At 42.8% G+C, this 18,562-nt stretch overlaps 1 protein-coding gene across 1 annotated transcript in view; it reads left to right on the top strand.

Annotated features, from left to right (window-relative positions):
• LOC105518476 (cholesterol 24-hydroxylase) overlaps positions 1 to 18,562 on the top strand; it is a 44,796-nt gene that overhangs the window by 11,949 nt on the left and 14,285 nt on the right. Inside the window, exons 4-7 of the mRNA XM_011951484.1 lie at positions 3,815 to 3,888; positions 4,361 to 4,447; positions 11,312 to 11,450; positions 12,237 to 12,347. Of these exons, the coding sequence (XP_011806874.1) occupies positions 3,824 to 3,888; positions 4,361 to 4,447; positions 11,312 to 11,450; positions 12,237 to 12,347 (402 nt within the window). The 5' untranslated portion in view covers positions 3,815 to 3,823. The remainder of the gene's footprint in view (positions 1 to 3,814; positions 3,889 to 4,360; positions 4,448 to 11,311; positions 11,451 to 12,236; positions 12,348 to 18,562) is intronic.

Genomic DNA, 18,562 nt, shown 5'->3' with positions numbered 1-18,562 from the left:
GCGCCTCCCAGGTTCAAGCAATTCTCCTACCTCAGCCTCCCAACTAGCTAGGACTACAGGTGCCCGCCACCATACCCAGCTTAATTTTTGCATTTTTAGTAGAGATGGAGTTTCACCATGTTGGCCAGTCTGGTCTTGAATTCCTGACCTCAAGTGATCCTCCCACCTCAGCCTTTCAACGTGCTGGGATTGCAGGCATGAGCCATCGTGCCCAGCCTCCATTCCAGCTGTCTTATGCTTAGTGTTGCATAGTATGTCTTTTTCTATTATATTACTTTTAACCTATCTGCATTTTTATATTTAAAGTGGGTTTCTTATAGATAGCACACAGTTGATTCTTGCTGTTTTTACAGTCTGACAATCTCTGCCTTTAATTAGAGTGCTTAGGTTGTTTACATTTACTATAATTATTGATATCACTGTGTTTAAATCTACCATGTTGGCCGGGCACGGTGGCTCAAGTCTGTAATCCCAGCACTTTGGGAGGCCGAGATGGGCGGATCACGAAGTCAGGAGATCGAGACCATCCTGGAGAACGCAGTGAAACCCCGTCTCTACTAAAAAAATATACAAAAACTAGCCGGGCGAGGTGGCGGGCGCCTGTAGTCCCAGCTACTCGGGAGGCTGAGGCAGGAGAATGGCATCAACCCGGGAGGCGGAGCTTGCAGTGAGCCGAGATCTGGCCACTGAAATCCAGCCTGGGCAACAGAGCGAGACTCCATCTCAAAAAAAAAAAAAAAAAAAAACTACCATGTTACTCTTTGTTTTCTATTTGTCCCACCTGTTGTTTGTTCCCTATTCCTCCTTTCTTGCCTTCTTTTGGATTAAGTATGTTTTAGTATTCTGTTTCATTTCTACTATTGTCTTATTGATTGATTGATTGAGACAGGATCTCACTCTGTTCCCCAGGTTTCGTAGCTCATCACAGCCTCAAACTCCTGGGCTCAAGCAATCCTCCCACCTCAGCCTCCTGAGTAGCGGGGACTACCACCATGCCCAGCTAACCACTGTTATCTTATTGGTTCCTTTTCTCTCTTCCTTAGTGGTTTTCATCGGGTTTATAATTTCATCTTTAACTTATATAAATATATCTTCAAATAATATTATATCACTTCATCTCTGTCTACTGTTAAGATTTTTCTCTTTATCACTGATATCAGTAATTGATTATAATCTGCCTTGGTATACTTTATTTGCTGTACTTTTCTTTGTGTTAATTCTATTTGGGATCCTTTGAATTTCTTAGATGTGTGAGTTCCATGATCATATTAGTAATAGATGTTTTATAGTTCTTATTTACTAGTTCTATCATTCCATTATCTGGGCGTAGATATAGGTCATAATATCCTGCTTTGTGGCATGTCTAATGATTTTTTACTGGATACTGAACATTGTGAATTTTACACTTTTGGGCACTAGATTTTGTTATATTCCTTTAAAGACTGTTTGACTTCATTCTGAGAGATGATAAAGTTACTTGCAGATCAGTTTGATCCTTTCCAGGCTTGCTTTAAGGCTTTTATAAGGGTGGGTCTAGAGTAGACTTTTACTTGACAGCTAGTTTAGCCCCACTGCTAAGGAGTGACCTTTCTGGGGCCTCTACTGAAGGTCTTGTGTCTGAGGTTTGTCTATTCTGGGTAGTGGAAACTTGAATAATTATTGGCCCCATGTAAGCTCTGAGAATTCTTCAGTCTGTAGTCACCCAGTAATTCTTCATTCCCCAGCAGTTGTTTTGGCCAGTCTTCTGAAGTTCCACCCTACATTCGCATAGATTGGTATACATCTGAAGACCCGAGGGACCCCATGCAGATTGCTGCATAGGAGCTCTTTCTATGCATAGCTTCTCCCTGGTACTTTGTCCTACTAATTCTGGCCTCCTTTGGTCTGCCTAGCCTCTGATCTCTGTCTATTCAACCTGGCATGTCTGCTGGACTGCATTTAGGTCTTTTCTCTTTGTGCTGCTGTCCTGGAATTGCCTCTGGGTAGAAAGCTGGGTAATCGTAGGTCATAGGTCTCACATTTTTCCCATCCTTCTCTTGAGGTTCACAATCCTGCACTGCCTGTTGTCCAGTGTCTGAAAGCAGACATTTCATACATTTCCCAGGTTTTCTGGTTGTTTATGGCACAAGGGCAAGTCTTTAGCAGTTTCTCCTTCCTGGGTGGAAGTGTGCCATCAGCGTGTGTGTGTGACCAGAGGAAGCAGCAAGGCACTGGGGGTTCCCTGTGCATCCCTCACATCCCACAATTTATGTCACCAGGCCATGACAGGATCCCCAACCTCTGGAACAGCAGGCCATGGGAGTGCCTGGTTGTGAGGGGTCACCTGGTCAGACCCTGACTGAGGCTACTCTGCCTTAATGGTAGGGATCTTCAGTTCAATCTAAGAATGGCTCACTTAGACCTCAGGTGACTCTAGGGTATTTGAGAAGGGCCTGTAAAGTGGGCATTTACTGTCACAGTCTTCCTCTTGGTGGGACAGAACTTGGGTTACAAATGACAGTGTTTGGGGTACATTTGAGGTCCCTGGAATGTGGTTCATGACACAAAGTCAGCCACTTCTGGGGCTTCCTTTCAGCTGAAAAATCAATGTTAGACTCCCAGGAGCTAATCTCAGAGAAGCTAGCAGCACCCGGGTTAACTGATAGTTGAGTCATCCTCTTACTGCTTCCTAGCACCCACAGGATAAAGCAGTAGCTCAGAGAGCAGGCCTCTGGGCTCTAGGCCCTGCAACCCCTGCAGCCCCTTCCCACTCATGCACCTCTGCCTGAATGTTCCAGGGGACCTGTGCTCCCTTGGTCTGGATCATAGCCATTTCTCCCCTCTCTCTGCAGCAAATTCAAATCCTGTGTCTACCATTTACTATGTGTGTAACCTTGGGTCAGTTTTAAACCTCAGTTTCTCCATGTGTGTGTAAGATGAGCATAAAAACAATACCTGCAGCCAGGCGTCGTGGCTCACGCCTGTAATCTCAGCAACTTGGGTTGACTGGGCATTGAGTGAATTGCAGGGTGCAGCTGTGCACCTGACATTTATTGAGCACCTGCTGTGTGCCGGGCACCATTCTTAGCACTTCTCATGTAGAACTGACACTCTTCACAACAAACTTGCCAGGCAGGAACTCTTCTTATATCCATCTAAGATGAGGAAACTGAGGGGCAGAGGAGGTGAGTAACTCATCCAGGGTCCCAGAGTTAGCACGTGGTGCAGCAGGGATGCTGAGCCCAGATCCAAATTGAAGCTGGCTGACTACACAGCCCATGCTGTTACCACTGGGCAGTCCTGCCCCAAGAGCTGTTGGCTAATGTGACTATTGTTACCATCCAGCTCTTGGTGAGGTAAGTTGGGTTTTCCTCCAGGGAGTCTTCATTGACTGCCCGGGTTGAGTGCATGCTAGTAATGTTAAATTTGTGCCGAGTGTCCTTCCTATGTCCCAGAAGCCCTTCCTCTCCCAGAAGGGCTTCTCCCTTTCTCACTCTGGTTTCAGAGCAGCATTTGCCTTTTCCTGTTTTGCTGCTCTGGAAGGTGACATGGTATGGGGTTCCAAGTGTGACACTGGAGTGAGCAAGCCCTCCCCACACTCTCTGACTGTACGTCCGTAGGAAAATCACTTCGCCCCTCTGTGCTGCATTTTCCCCATCCCCACACGGCTGATGTTACCTGAAGATAGGGAGGATTGTGTGGGATCATGCACGGGAAGTGGGCACACTGCGGCTGGGACTCAGTCAATGGTGATTATTCTGGGCATGTCTCAGAAGAGCATTTTGCAGCTACTCACGGGTGCATGAGACTATGTTGGTTTTTTGGGGATATTTAGAAGTTCCTGATGTCAACCAAGTACAACAAGGACTCCAAGATGTACCGTGCGCTCCAGACTGTGTTTGGTGAGAGGTAAGGAGGCGTGGTGGAAGGCCCGGGTGGGAGGTCAGGAGAGCCCTGCTGTGAGCGAGGGCCAGTGTGGTCCAGAATGTGGGGTGTAGAATTGAGCCTGAGGCCCTGGCTGCCAGGCATGTGATGAGTGCCCCGTAAACAGTGGTCCCACTCTTGTCACGAGCACTTTCCTCCTTCTCCCCCAACCTCCAGATGGCAGGGAATGTAGAGGCCACTGAGGTTGGCCTCACAATCACCCTGTTCCTTTTTAAGTTATTTTTAAAATTCCAGTAAAACTGACATAACATTCACCATTTCCCCCCCTTAGAGGGTACAGTCTAGTGGAATTCAGCACATTCACAATGTGGCGCAACCATTGCCACCACCTAGCTCCAAAACCGTTTCCTCATCCCAAAATGTGACCCCAAGCCCATCACGCAATCACTCCCCACCCCCCACCCTCTTTCCTGCATCAAGTGTGTGTCTCCTGCAGACTCTTCGGCCAAGGCTTGGTGTCCGAATGCAACTATGAGCGTTGGCACAAGCAGCGGAGAGTCATAGACCTGGCCTTCAGCCGGAGGTGAGTGTGGCCGGAGGCTCCATGGCTCCTGCCTGTCTAGAGGCAGTGGGGACTGTTGAAGTGTAGGTCGGCCTTGGGGAGGGAAGTGTCCACCCAAGGGGGCCTCACTCAGCTGAAGGGAGAGAGGAAAAAGGGGAAAGACAGAGTGTTAACAGTCAAAAGGGAGAGAGAGAGACAGGCTGGTCCAGTGGGGATGAGTGAGGCTCCCACGCAGTTTGGGAACATCAAGGGCTGAGTGCCCATGATGGCCAGAAGCATGGGGGTTCCTGTCCTCCAAGAGCTCCCCCCATCAGACCTCATCACTCCTTGTCAGGGCTTCTTCTTTTATTCATTTTAGTTTTTGTGTTTTGGTGATATAGTTGTGCTTTGTATAATAATGTTTCAGTCAATGACGGAATGCATATGTGACAGTGGTCCCATAAGATTATAATGGAGCTGAAAATTGCTATTGCCTAGTGATGTTGTAGCCATGGTAATGTCGAAGTGCAATGCATTACTTGCATGTTTGTGGTGGTGCTGGTGTAAACAAACCTACTGCACTGCCAGTCATACCAAAGTCTAGCAGATGCAATTATGGACAGTACATAATATAGATAATGATAATAATTGACTATGTTACTGATTTATATATTTACTATACTTTTAACCATTCTTTTAGAGTGGGTTCCTTCTACTTATATATTTTTTTAAAAGTTTACTGTACAACAGCCTCAGGCAGGTCCTTCAGGATGCATCCACAAGAAGGCATTGTTATCATAGGAGATGACAGCTCCATGCCTGTTATTGCCCCTGAAGACTTTCCAGTGAGGCAAGATGCGGAGGTGGAAGGCAGTGATATAATGTGTGTGTTTGTGTCTTAGTTTTTTGCAAAAAAGTTTTAAAAATAAAAAATAAAAATAAAAAAGCATATAGAATAAGGATACAAAGAAGATAATATTTTTGTACAATTGAACAGTGTTTATGTTTTAAGCTAAGTGTTATTACAAGAGTCAAAAATATTAAAAAATTGAGAAGTTTATAAAGTAAAAAGTTCTAGTAAGCTAAGGCTAATTTATTATTGAAGAAAGAAAAAAATTTTTAAACTCAGTGTAGCCTGTGTCTAGTTTTTATAAGTCTACAGTAGTGTGCAGTAATGTCCTAGGCCTTCACACTCACTACTCACTCACTGACTCACCCAGAGCAACTTCCAGTCCTGCAAGCTCCATTCATGGTAAGTGCCTTATACAGGTGGACCATTTAAAAAAATCTTTTAGACTGTGTTTTTACTGTACCTTTTCTATGTTCAGATATACAAATACCATTGTGTTTCAGTAACCTGTTGCACAGGTGTACAGCCTGGGAGCAATAGTCTAGACCATATGGCCTAGGTGTGTGGTAGGCTATACTGTCTAGCATTGTGTAAGTATACTCTGTGCTGTTCACACAATGAAGACATTCCCTAACGACACATTTCTCAGAATGTATACTTGTTGTTAAGTAACACATGACTGTATTTTACTTTTTAAATAACTTTTGTGGAGGTATAGTTCACATACCATACAACTCACCCATTTAAAGTGTACGATTCAATGGTGTTAGTTTATTCATAGAGTTGTATAACCATCAACACAGTATATTTTAGAACATTTTCATCACCCTCAAAAGCAGTCATTCAGCTGGGCGTGGTGGCTCACGCCTGTAATCCCAGCACTTTGGGAGGCTGAGGCGGGCGGATCACCTGAGGTCAGGAGTTCATGGCCAGCCTAGCCAACATGGAGAAACCACGTCTTTACTAAAGATACAAAAATTAGCTGGGTGTGGTGGCACATGCCTGTAATCCCAGCTACTTGGGAGGCTAAGGTAGGAGAATCACTTGAACCCAGGAGGTGGAGGTTGCAGTGAGCTGAGATCATGCCACTGCACTCTAGCCTGGGCGACAGAGCGAAACTCCACCTCAAAAAAAAAAAAAAAAAAAAAGCAGTGACTCCCCATTTCTTCCCAATTCCCCTATCTGCTGCTGGCAACCGCTAATTACTTTCTGTGTCTATGGATTTTTGCATTGTAGACATTTCATATAAATGGAATCATGCAATACAAGGTCCTTTATGCCTGGCTTCTTTCATTAGCATCATGTTTCTAAGGCTCATCCGTGGTGTCATCTATATTAATGCCTCATTCCTTTTTATTGCCAAATAATATTTCATTGTATGGATATACCACATATTGCTTATCCAGTCATCAGTTAATGGACTTTTGGGTTGTTTCCACTTTTTGGCTGTTATGAAAAATGCTGCTATGAGCATTTTTGTACAAGTGTTTGTATGGACGTATGTTTTCATTTCTCTTGGATAGTTACCTAGTGGAATTTCTGAGTCATATGGTAACTCTATTTTAACATTGTAAAGAAGGTAATCTTTTACTTTGATATAATTTTAAATTTATAGAAAAATCACCAGAATAGTGTAAAGGACTCTTGTATATCTTTTACCCAGATTCACTTATTGTTTATTATTTAAATCACCATTTGCCTTATCATTTCTTCTCTTTATGAGTGTATATGTAAATGTATTTATTGTTGTGTGTGTATACATATATTTATATTTTTTATATACTACATATTTTATAAAACCATTTAAGAGTAAGTTAGAGACATTGCATTCTCCACCTTTAAATACTTCCCATGTGTATTTCCTAAGAACAATGACTACAAACTATAGTTTATCAAAATGAGAAAATTAATGATATTAATCTAATACCATCATCTAATTCACAGTTCATATTCAAAATTTGTCATTTGTGCAGTTGTAGCTGTTTTATTTTCTTTGTCTAAAATCTAATCCATGTTCATGTGTTTCATTTAATTCCCCTGTCACTTTAGCCCCCTTTATTCTAGAACAGTTCTCAGCCTTTCTTTGGCTTTCTTTACCTTAACATTTTTGAAGATGACAGGACAGTTTTGTAGATGGTCCTTCAGTTTGAATTTGTCAGCTGTCTCTCTGCACTGTTAGACTCAGGCTATCCCTCTTTGGTGGTAATGCTACAGAGTGATGCTGTGTCCTCCTTGGGGCATTGTATCAGGAGGCACATGCTACTGATTTGTCCCATTGCTGGCCATGTTAAGTTTGCTCAGTGGTTGAGGTGGTGCCTTCCAGGTTTCTCCACTGTGAAGCTACTCTTGACTATGTAATCTGTGGAGGACTGTATAAATATCCTTGCTGGAACTCTTGCTACAGTTGGCTACTCCTGTTTCCCACCTCCAATATATCCACTCACCACCCTGGAGAGATCTTGCTAAGACTCAGATATGACCATGCCACTCCCCTGTTCTGAAGCCATCAATGGCTTCCTATCAGCTGAGAGATGAAGATCAGACCCCATTCACCCTCAGTCTGCCCCTAAACCCCTCCAACCTTTGCATTCCCCTCTCCCCAGCCTTTCTGGAAACCACTATGCTCTTTCTGGCATCTCTGCTGTTCCCATTGCCTCAATGTGAACCTCTGGGGAATTCCTGTTCCTCCTTTGATACCCAGCTAAGATGTCACCTACTGAGGCTGAGTTCATGCCTCCATCAAGGCACCTGTCACACCCAATGCAGTGCTTCCATTCATGTCCACCTCCCTCACTAGACCACGGATCCCTGAAGGCAGAAGACGCACCCTGTCCCTGACTCCTGCGCCCAGCACCAGGCACCCCACAAGCCCTCCAGGAATGCCCATAGAGTGAATGAATGCGTAAGTGAATCAATGAATTGGAATAGTCTCAGTCTTACTGGAAAGTTGTCAGAAGTGAAAATGGGAAGGAATAGACTGGAAAGATACATTTATTTAAAAAATACTTATTGTGCTGAGAGCCAGGGTTACAAAGGCCAGCCAAGCAAACTTCAGGAAGCTTTGACGTTATGGGAGACATCAATTCTAACCAGATGATGGCCCACATGATCATGACATAACCATGTCATTGTCTTGATGAAGCATCTCAGCACATAGAACCTTGTGAACAGTGCTTTATAGTTTATGAAGTGCTTTCACAGACATTTTTCTTTAACTTTTTATACACATAGCATAAAGTTTACCATCTTAACCATTTTTAGGTGTGCAGTTCAGTGGTATTAAATTCATTCACATTATTACACAACCATCACCAGATATTTTTATTTTTTAATCTCACAATAAGGTGTTGTCTTAGAGATGACTGTTTTATTGTAAATGCCAAATTTACAAGGCTTTATGAAAGAAACTTTAGAAGATGGCCTATAAGTGTTTATGAAAGTATTCTCGAGCCTTGATGAATCCTAATTCACTAATGAAGAAAAAATAGGAACCACTGATGAGTTTCATCTCCAACCATTACCCACACAGAATATCCTTTCGTACTTTTAATAAAATTGTGAGAGTAAATTGCTAGTTTCTACTTTTCTAGATTTGGGTTTTACGGGAAGACCTTGGTCTGAGTCTACCAAGGGAGTCAGGATTTTATTGTTCACCTAACACTGTAGCCCATGTTTGTTTCTACAATAGCTGTAAGAGATTCAGTGTTTCTGCAATAACTGGCCACATACTATCTGGATAATCAACTTAAATGTGATTTTTAAAAAAAGACAACAAATAATCTTGCAAATAAATATATACTTACCAACCATGTAAGGGTTATGAGAAAAAGTCAAGGCTGTTGTGGGAGCATATATGGCACCTACCTGGGGCTCAAGAGTTATTGCCTGAGGAAGTGGCCTTTGAGTGTCCATCTGGAAAAGGGAGGAATTCAGGTAGTGATGGTTGTGGGGGATGGAGGGTGAGTACTCCAGGAGAGGGGATGTGTGTGCACCAGCCCCAAGGTGGGCAGGAGCATTGTATTTGGAGGAGCTAAAAGGCCCTTGGAACAGGAAGGCAGCGTTACAGGTAGAGGTCGGCAAGAAGTGGACTCCAGCTCTTAAGCTCAGATGAAGATTTTCATCCCCCTCCTAAGAGCAACAGCAAGCTTCAAAGTGTTTTATGTTGCAAAGGGACCAGATGAGAGTGGAAAACCCCAGGCTCACCTGCTGCCAGGCGTGTGCATGGGCTAGATGGGCAATGAAGAGCTGGTTACTACTTTAGTTTTTCTTCTCCCATTCTCTCTCTCTCTCTCTTTCTCTTTTTTAGAGACAGGGTCTCGCTCTTTCACCCAGACTGGAGTGCCGTGGTGTGACCATAGCTTACTCTAACCTAGACCCCCTGGGTTCAAGTGATCCTCCTGCCTCAGCCTTTCAAGCAGCTGGGGCTACAGGAGTGTGCCACCATGCCCAGCTATTTTTTTTTTTTTAATTTTTTTGTAGAGACGGAGTCTTGCTGTGTTGTCCAGGCTGGTCTGGAACTCCTGGCCACAAGCAATCCTCCTGTTTTCGCCTTCCAAAGTGTTGGGATTTTAGGCATGAGCCCCTGGCCCTGGCCCCGGCCCCATTTTCTCTTTTTAAAAACTTTCTATTTGGAAATAATTTCAAATTTTTAGATATGTTTCAAGAATAAGAATAGAACAAAGAATACCCGTGTACTCTGTACTCAGATTAATATTAAAAGATTAACATTTCTTTTTTTTTTTTTTGAGACGGAGTCTGGCTCTGTCGCCCAGGCTGGAGTGCACTGGCCGGATCTCAGCTCACTGCAAGCTCCGCCTCCCGGGTTTACGCCATTCTCCTGCCTCAGCCTCCCCAGTAGCTGGGACTACAGGCGCCTGCCACCTCGCCCAGCTAGTTTTTCGTATTTTTTAGTAGAGATGGGGTTTCACCATGTTAGCCAGGATGGTCTCGATCTCCTGACCTCGTGATCCGCCCATCTCAGCCTCCCAAAGTGCTGGGATTACAGGCTTGAGCCACTGCGCCCGGCCATAAGATTAACATTTCTAGGGTCGGGCATGGTGGCTCACGCCTGTAATCCCAGCACTTTGGGAGGCCAAGGTGGGCAGATCATGAGGTCAGGAGTTTGAGACTAGCCTGGCCAACATGGTGAAACCCCGTCACTACTAAAGATACAAAAATTAGCCAGCCATGCTGGCACGTACCTGTAATCCTAGCTACTCGGGAGCCTGAAACAGAATTGCTTGAACCCAGGAGGCAGAGGTTGCAGTGAGCCGAGATTGGGCCATTGCACTCCAGCCTGGGCGACAGGGCAAGACTCCATCTAGGAAAAACAAACAAACAAACAAATAAATAAAAAGAACATTTCTTTGAATGATAAAAGCAGCATTTTCTCTTAGCAAAATTTCAGAGACATGTAATGTACAAAGTGGCAGTCCCCTCCTTCCAACTCCCTTGGGGTTGCCATTTTTGTGAGTTTGGAGTGCATTCTTCTGTATGTCTTTCTAAGCTCTGTGCCTGGGAGGCAGCCATGTGGGTTGGGAGCTCTGGGGTGCAAATGGTATCTGAGGACTCATTTCCACATAGAGATGGACACCATGATTGCTCAAGGACAGGCAGTGAAGTGGGAAAACAAAATGCTGCAGCTGGTGCCCAGGGCAGGGCAGGTAAGGAGAGCAGGCAATGGGAGTAGAGGGGCAGGAGGGGAACCGGGGCTGCCCTCTCGTGGACTCTACGAGGCCCAGAGTTTCTACACTGTCATGCCCCTTTGAGATCAGGGCTGAGGGGCCACAGTGACCAACAGAGGACCTGTGGAACTGTTAGGACAAGAGCAACAGAACAGCATTCATCCTGAGTGGAGGAGAATGGTGAAACCCCAGGGTTTAGTTCAGTTACTACAACTCCAACCTGCAATCTGGGTTGCAAGGGGAGGCCAGAAAGACGAGAGGGACCACCCACCTTCACTCTGCACAGTATCCTCTCTGCAGAGAGGGAGGGCACGTGGCAGTCCACTATATTGGGCTGGCCAGTGGCCGTTGATGCCTGTGCTGTTTCTCCAGCTCCTTGGTTAGCTTAATGGAAACATTCAACGAGAAGGCTGAGCAGCTGGTGGAGATTCTAGAAGCCAAGGCAGATGGGCAGACCCCAGTGTCCATGCAGGACATGCTGACCTACACCGCCATGGACATCCTGGCCAAGGTGATGGGTGACAGTCGGGCATGGGGGCCAGGAGGGCCACATGGGGTAGAGGGGTCTCTTCTCTCCCTCTTCCCTTTCCTTCTCTCTTCCCCTCTCTCCTGTCCTCTAACATACCAGCAACTCCTGTGTGCTTCATATATTCTGCATACATTCTGTCTCTTTGAATATTCAAAGCAACCTAGTGTGAGTTTGGGGCTACTAACTCATTCTTGAGCAAGGGACAGGTGCAGGGCCTGGCCTGGAGCTGGTCAATGGCAGAAGCAAGATTTGATCTCAGGTCTGCCTAACTCTCAGCCCAAAGGCTGCCTTCACTCTGCACTCCCTATAGGGTATGACTTGGCTCTTCACCCCAGTAGACTCAGCAGTGGCCCCAGTAACCCCAAACCCCACTTTATGTGGGGGTGGGGCAGGTCAGGGAACTGCAGTGTGGGGACAGTGACTGGATTCCTCTTTATCACATTGCTATTCCTTTATCATTTTTGCTATTCATTCACTTCACTGTGAAGCTAGTATAGAATGAACACTTAAGGAAGGTTGCATTTCAGGGGAAATGCATCTTGTCAAGAAAGAAAGCTAAGTTTATTGAATAGCTACTATGAGCTACTTCATCCTCACAGCATTCCATGGGGATCAAATTTTCATGGGTTCTTGTAAGCAGCTGATGATATGATGCATATAAACCCTTAGCCCAGAGTCCAGGTGTCTAGCAGAATGATGCCAGGCTTTGCCCTGGATCTGCTGACCTTCTGTGCCCCAGGGATGACCTTGCCCTTCTCTCTCCCCCAGGCAGCTTTTGGGATGGAGACCAGTATGCTGCTGGGTGCCCAGAAGCCTCTGTCCCAGGCAGTGAAACTGATGTTGGAGGGAATCACCGCGTCCCGCAACACTCTGGCAAAGGTACTGCCTCAGCACCCGCTCTGGTGACCAGCCACCAGAGCTGTTGTCTTCACTTGCTAAAGAACCTCCTTCAGTGATTTTTTTTTTTTTTTTTCAGAATGTGTTTTGAGTTCTGGTATGTCTGAAGTGACTTCTGAATCAGGATTTGCATGCGTTGCCTAAAGTAAAGGCTTAAAATCAAATTGGCTTAAAGTGAATTAGGAGTTAATCTTTCTCTCATGTGAAATGATCCCCAAAGCAGGCAATCTAGGATGACTGTGATGGCTCCACGGTGTCAGATATTCCAGATCCTTCTGTCTTTCTGTTTCACTGTCTCAGCACATCACCTCATTGTCATAAGATGGCTCCTGCGAAAGGTGCAGCACCCTGCCTGCCACTGTCTATGCCCACATGGGGCCTGGGAATCAGTCTGCCCCATCCGCTGCAGCCACCATCACCTACATGCACTGTCCAGGGACCAGACATGCCCCACCCACTGCCAGCACCCATGTGCATCGTCTAGGGGCCTGAGGAATGGTCTACCATGACTGCTGCCACCAGCGCCTGCCATTGAGAGGTCCTGAGGAGAGGCTTGCCCCACTTGCTGACACTGGCCCCCACATGCATCAAGCATGCCCAGCCCACCACCCACTGTTGCCTGCACTCAAGCATGCCATCTGGAGGCCTGGAGATTGGCCTGCTCTGCCTAATGTAGGTAGTGCCCGTGTGCAATATTGGAGGACACCTGTGGGTAGGCCCATCCCTCCTGCTACTGCTGGTGCCCATATATGCCATCCAAGGGCCTGAGCACAGGCCCATCCTAACCGCTGTTGCCACCATTGGTGCTCAAGGACTGGCCTGCTTGGCATCTCCATCCTCAGCAAAGCCTCAGCATGGCCTCCACTAACAATGACAGTCTAAGTCACTGAGAAACTCAGAGATACCACTGACACAATCAATTACAGCTGAAGAAATTAAGCAGAAACTATGCTACTGTGCCAATCCATAATCAAATCCAAAGCACCCTACCCACCCAACGCTATGGATGCATCTATAGAAAAGTCTTTCCCTATGAAAGCCAATCCATAAAATTGGAAGAAGTAACTGTTACACCAGATGCACATAGTGGCAAAAGAAACATGGAAAAAACAGGGAAACGCTACACTTTCAAAGAAACACAATAACTCTCCAGCAACAGATTCCAAAGAAAATAAAATGTATTATATGTCTGAAAAAGAATTCAAAATAATGACGTTAAACTCAGTGAGACACAAGAGAACACAGATAAAAATGCAAAGAAATCAGGAAAACAATTCATGACCTGAATGAGAAATTCAACAGAGAGATAGATATCATAAAAGAGAAACAAACAGAAATCTTAAAACTGAGGAATTCAGTGAATGGAATAAAAATATAATTGAAAGCTTCAACAATAGACTAGATTAAGCAGAAGAAAGAATTTCTGAACTTGAAGAGAGGTATTTTTTGAAATAGCCCAATCAGACCAAGGAAAGAAAAGATTAAAGAAAGTCTTTGTGACATATGGGACAGCAGTAAGTGACCAAATATTCCAGTTCCGGGAATTTCAGGAGACGAGATGGGCAAAGGCATATGAAACCTATTTAATGAAATAATAGCTGAAAACTCCTCAAGTCTTGCAAAAGATATAGACATCTACGTACAGGAGATATAGAGGTCCAGGTATAGTCGTGCTTTGTATAATGATGGAAGCTCAAAAATCTCCAAGTAGATTCAACCGAAAAAGGTCTGCTTTCTCCAAGGCACATTATAGTCAAACTGTCAAGAGTCAAAGACACAGAGAGAATTTTAAAAACAGCAAGAGATAAGCATGGATTCACATATAAAGGAATCAGACTAACAGTGGATTGCTCAGTGAAAATCTCACAGGCCAGGAGAGAATGGGATAATATATTCAATTCAATTTAAATGGGAAATTTAAAACTGTCCGTCAAGATTATAGTACCCAGTAATGCTGTACTTCAAAACTGAAAGAGAAATAAAGTCTTTCCCAGACAAGCAAAAACCAAGGTAAGTCATCACTACTAGACTGGCCCTACAAGAAATGTTTAAGGGAGTTCTGTATCTGGAAGTGAAAGGATAATCTCTATCATCGTGAAAGCACATGAAAGTATAAAACCCACTGATCCAACAGATCAGCAAATGAGAAAGAGAAAGGAGTTAAGTATTACTATTACAGAATGTTTACTAAATTGCAATGATAAACAGTAAGAGAGGAAGACAGGCATAAAATATATACAGAACAACCAGAAAACAATTAACCAAATGACTAGAATAAGTCCTTACATATCAATAATAATCTTGAATGTAACCAGATTAAATTCCCCCACTTAAAAGATATAGATTGGCTGAATGGATAAAAAAAAATTACCCAACTATATGCTTCCTACAAGAAACTCACTTCACCTGTAAAGATACATGTAGTCTGAAAGTAAAGGAATGGAAAAAGATACTCCACACAAACATAAGCCAAAGCTGTCAGGAGTAGCTATAATTATATCAAATAAAACAGACTTTAAGTCAAAGACTGTAAAAAGAGACCAGGTCATTATATAATGATAAAGGGATCAATTCTGCAAGAAGATAAAATACTTCTAAATATATTTGCACCCAATACCAGAGCACCCAGAGATAGAAAGCAAAGATCTAAAGGAAAAGATAGACTCAAATACAATAATAGCTGGGGACTTCAACACTCCACTCTCAGCATTGTACAGATCATCTAGACAGAAAATCATCACAGAAACATTGGATTTAACTACACTTTAGACCATATAGACCTAATAGACATTTGCATAACTTTTCATCTAATAGCTGCAGAATATACATTCTTCTCATCAGCACATGAAAGATTATCCAGGATAGATCATATGTTAGGCCACAAAACAAATTTCAACAAATTTTAAGAAATTGAAATCATATCAAGTATCTTCTCAGACCACAATGGAATAAAACTAGAAATCAATAACAAGAGAAACTTTGGAAATGGTACACATACATGGGAATTAAACAATATACCCCTGGATGACCATTGGGTCAATGAAGAAATTAAGCAGGAAACAAAAAAAATTATTGAAATAAATGAAAAGGGGAACACAACATACCAAAACCTATGTGATATACAGCAAAAGCAGTGCTAATAGGGATGTTTATAACAGTAAACATATCAAAAAAAATAGGAAGATTTCAAATAAACAGCCAAATGATGTATCTCAAGGAATTAGAAAAGTAAGAACAAATCAAACCCAAAATTAGTAGAAGGAAATAAATAATAAATATCATAGCAGAATTAAAGGAAGTAAAGACTAAAAAAAGTACAAAGGATCAATGAAGTGCAAGGTTGATTTTTGGAAAAGATAAACAAAATCAATAAACCAATAAATAGACTATCCAAGAAAAAAAGACCCATATAAATAAAAGCAGAAACTAAAAAGGAGACATTATAACTGATACCACAGAAATACAAAGGATCATTACAGATTTTTATGAACAACTCTACACTAAACCATTGGAAAACTTAGAAGAAATGGAATTCCTGGACACATACACCTTGCCAAGATGATTGAACAAGGAAGAAATAGAAAACCTGAACAGACCAATGGTGAGTAATGAGTTTGAAATACTGATAAAAAGTCTTCCACATTTATGCAGCCAACAGACACATGAAAAATGCTCATCATCACTGGCCATCAGAGAAATGCAAATCAAAACCACAATGAGATACCGTCTCATACCAGTTAGAATGGTGATCATTAAAAAGTCAGGAAGCAACAGGTGCTGGAGAGGATGCAGAGAAATAGGAACACTTTTACACTGTTGGCGGGACTGTAAACTAGTTCAACCATTGTGGAAGACAGTGTGGCGATTCCTCAAGGATCTAGAACTAGAAATACCATTTGACCCAGCCATCCCATTACTGGGCATATACCCAAAGGATTATAAATCATGCTGCTATAAAGACACATGCACATGTATGTTTTTTGCGGCACTATTCACAATAGCAAAGACTTGGAACCAACCCAGATGTCCATCAATGATAGACAGGATTAAGAAAATGTGGCACATATACACCATGGAATACTATGCAGCCATAAAAAAGGATGAGTTCATGTCCTTTGTAGGGACATGGATGAAGCTGGAAACCATCATTCTCAGCAAACTATTACAAGGAAAAAAAACCAAACACCACATGTTCTCACTCATAGGTGAGAACTGAACAATGAGAACACTTGGAAACAGGAAGGGGAACATCACACACCGGGGCCTGTTGTCAGGTGGGGGGAGCAGGGAAGGATAGCATTAGGAGATATACCTAATGTAAATGATGAGTTAATGGGTGCAGCACACCAGCATGGCACATGTATACATATGTAACAAACCTGCATGTTGTGCACATGTACCCTAGAACTTAAAGTATAATAATAATAAAAAAAAAGTCTTCCAACAAAGAAAAGCTCATGACCAGATGTCTTTACTGCCGAATTCTACCAAACCTATAAAGAAGAACACCAATTTTTCTCAAACTATTCCAAAAAATTGAAGAAGAGGAGATTCTTCCTAACTTATTCTATGAGGCCAGCACTACCCTGATACCACAAACAGACAAGGAAACAATAAAAAGAAAAGAAAACTACATGCTAACGTCCCTGATGAACACAGATGCAAAAATCTTCAACGAATACTAGCAAACAAACCTAACACAACAACACATCAAAAAAGTAATTCACCATGATTAAGTGGGATTTATCCCAGGGATGCAAGGATGCTTCAACATATGCAAGTCAATAAATGTTATACATCATATCAGCAGGATGAAGGGAAAAAACATATGATCATCTCAGTAGTTGCAGAAAAAGCACTTGATAAAATTTAACACCCCTTCATTATTAAAAACTCTCAACGAATTATGAATAGAAGGAACGTGGCTCAACATAATGAAGGCTGTATATGATACACCCACAGCTAACATCATACTTAGTGGGGAAAAGCTAAAAGTCTTTCCTTTAAGAACTGGAACAAGATAAGGATGCCTACTTTATCACTCTTATTCAACATAGTACTATTAATAGAAGTGCTAACCAGAGCAGTCAGGCAAGAGAAAGAAATAAAAGACATCCAAATTGGAAAAGAAGCCGGGCGCGGTGGCTCACGCCTGTAATCCCAGCTCTCAGGGAGGCAGAGGCGGGAGGATAGCTTGAGCCCAGGAGTTCGAGACCTGCCTGGGTAATACAGCGAGACCCCGTTCTCCACAAAAAGGAAAAAAAAAAAAAAACAAATTGGAAAAGAAGAAGTCAAACTGTCCCTCTTTGCAGAAGACATGATCTTATATTTAGAAATTCCTCAAGACTCCACCAAAAAACTCTTAGAACTGATGAATGAATTCAGTAAAGTTGTAGGGTAAAAAATCAGCATACAAAAATCAGTAGTAATTCTATACACCAATAGTGAACTAAGGGAAGAAGAAACCAATAAAGCAATCCCATTTACAGTTGCTATGTAGAAAATAAAATATCTAGGAATAAATTTAACCAAGGAAGTAAAAGACCTATACAAGGAAAACTACAAAACGCTGATGGAAGAAATTGAAGAAGACACAAACAAAAAACATCCCATGCTCATGGATTGAAAGAATTAATATTGTTTTTAAAATGACCATACTACCCAAAGCAATCTATGGATTCAATGCAATCTTTATCAAAATACCAGTGACATTCTTCAGAGAAATAGAAAAAAGAATCCTAAAATTTGCATGAAACCACAAAAAAGCCCAAATAGCCAAAGCAACTGTGAGCAAAAAGAACAAAGCTGGAGGCACCACACTACCTGATTTCAAAATATCCTGTAAAGCTACAATAACCAAAACAGCATGATATTGCTTTAAAAAATAACAACAGACATAGACCAACATAACAGAATAGAGAACCCAGAAATATATTCATGTATTTACATGAAACAGACTTTCAACAAAGGTGCCAAGAACATACACTGGGGAAAGGGCAGTGCTGGGAAAACTGGATATCTGAATGCAGAAGAATAATAAACCAGACCCCTATCTCTCACCATATACAAAAATCACCTTAAAATGAATAGACTTGGCCAGGTGCAGTGGCTCATGCCTGTAATACCAGCATTCTGGGAGGCCAAGATGGGCGGATCACGAGGTCAGGAGATGGAGACCATCCTGGCTATCATGGTGA

Source organism: Colobus angolensis, unplaced genomic scaffold (assembly GCF_000951035.1).
Source record: "Colobus angolensis palliatus isolate OR3802 unplaced genomic scaffold, Cang.pa_1.0 Scaffold32, whole genome shotgun sequence".
Lineage (NCBI taxonomy): Eukaryota > Metazoa > Chordata > Mammalia > Primates > Cercopithecidae > Colobus > Colobus angolensis.
The sequence above is the reverse complement of the archived record's forward strand: the minus strand, read 5'-3'. Positions and strand labels throughout refer to the sequence as shown.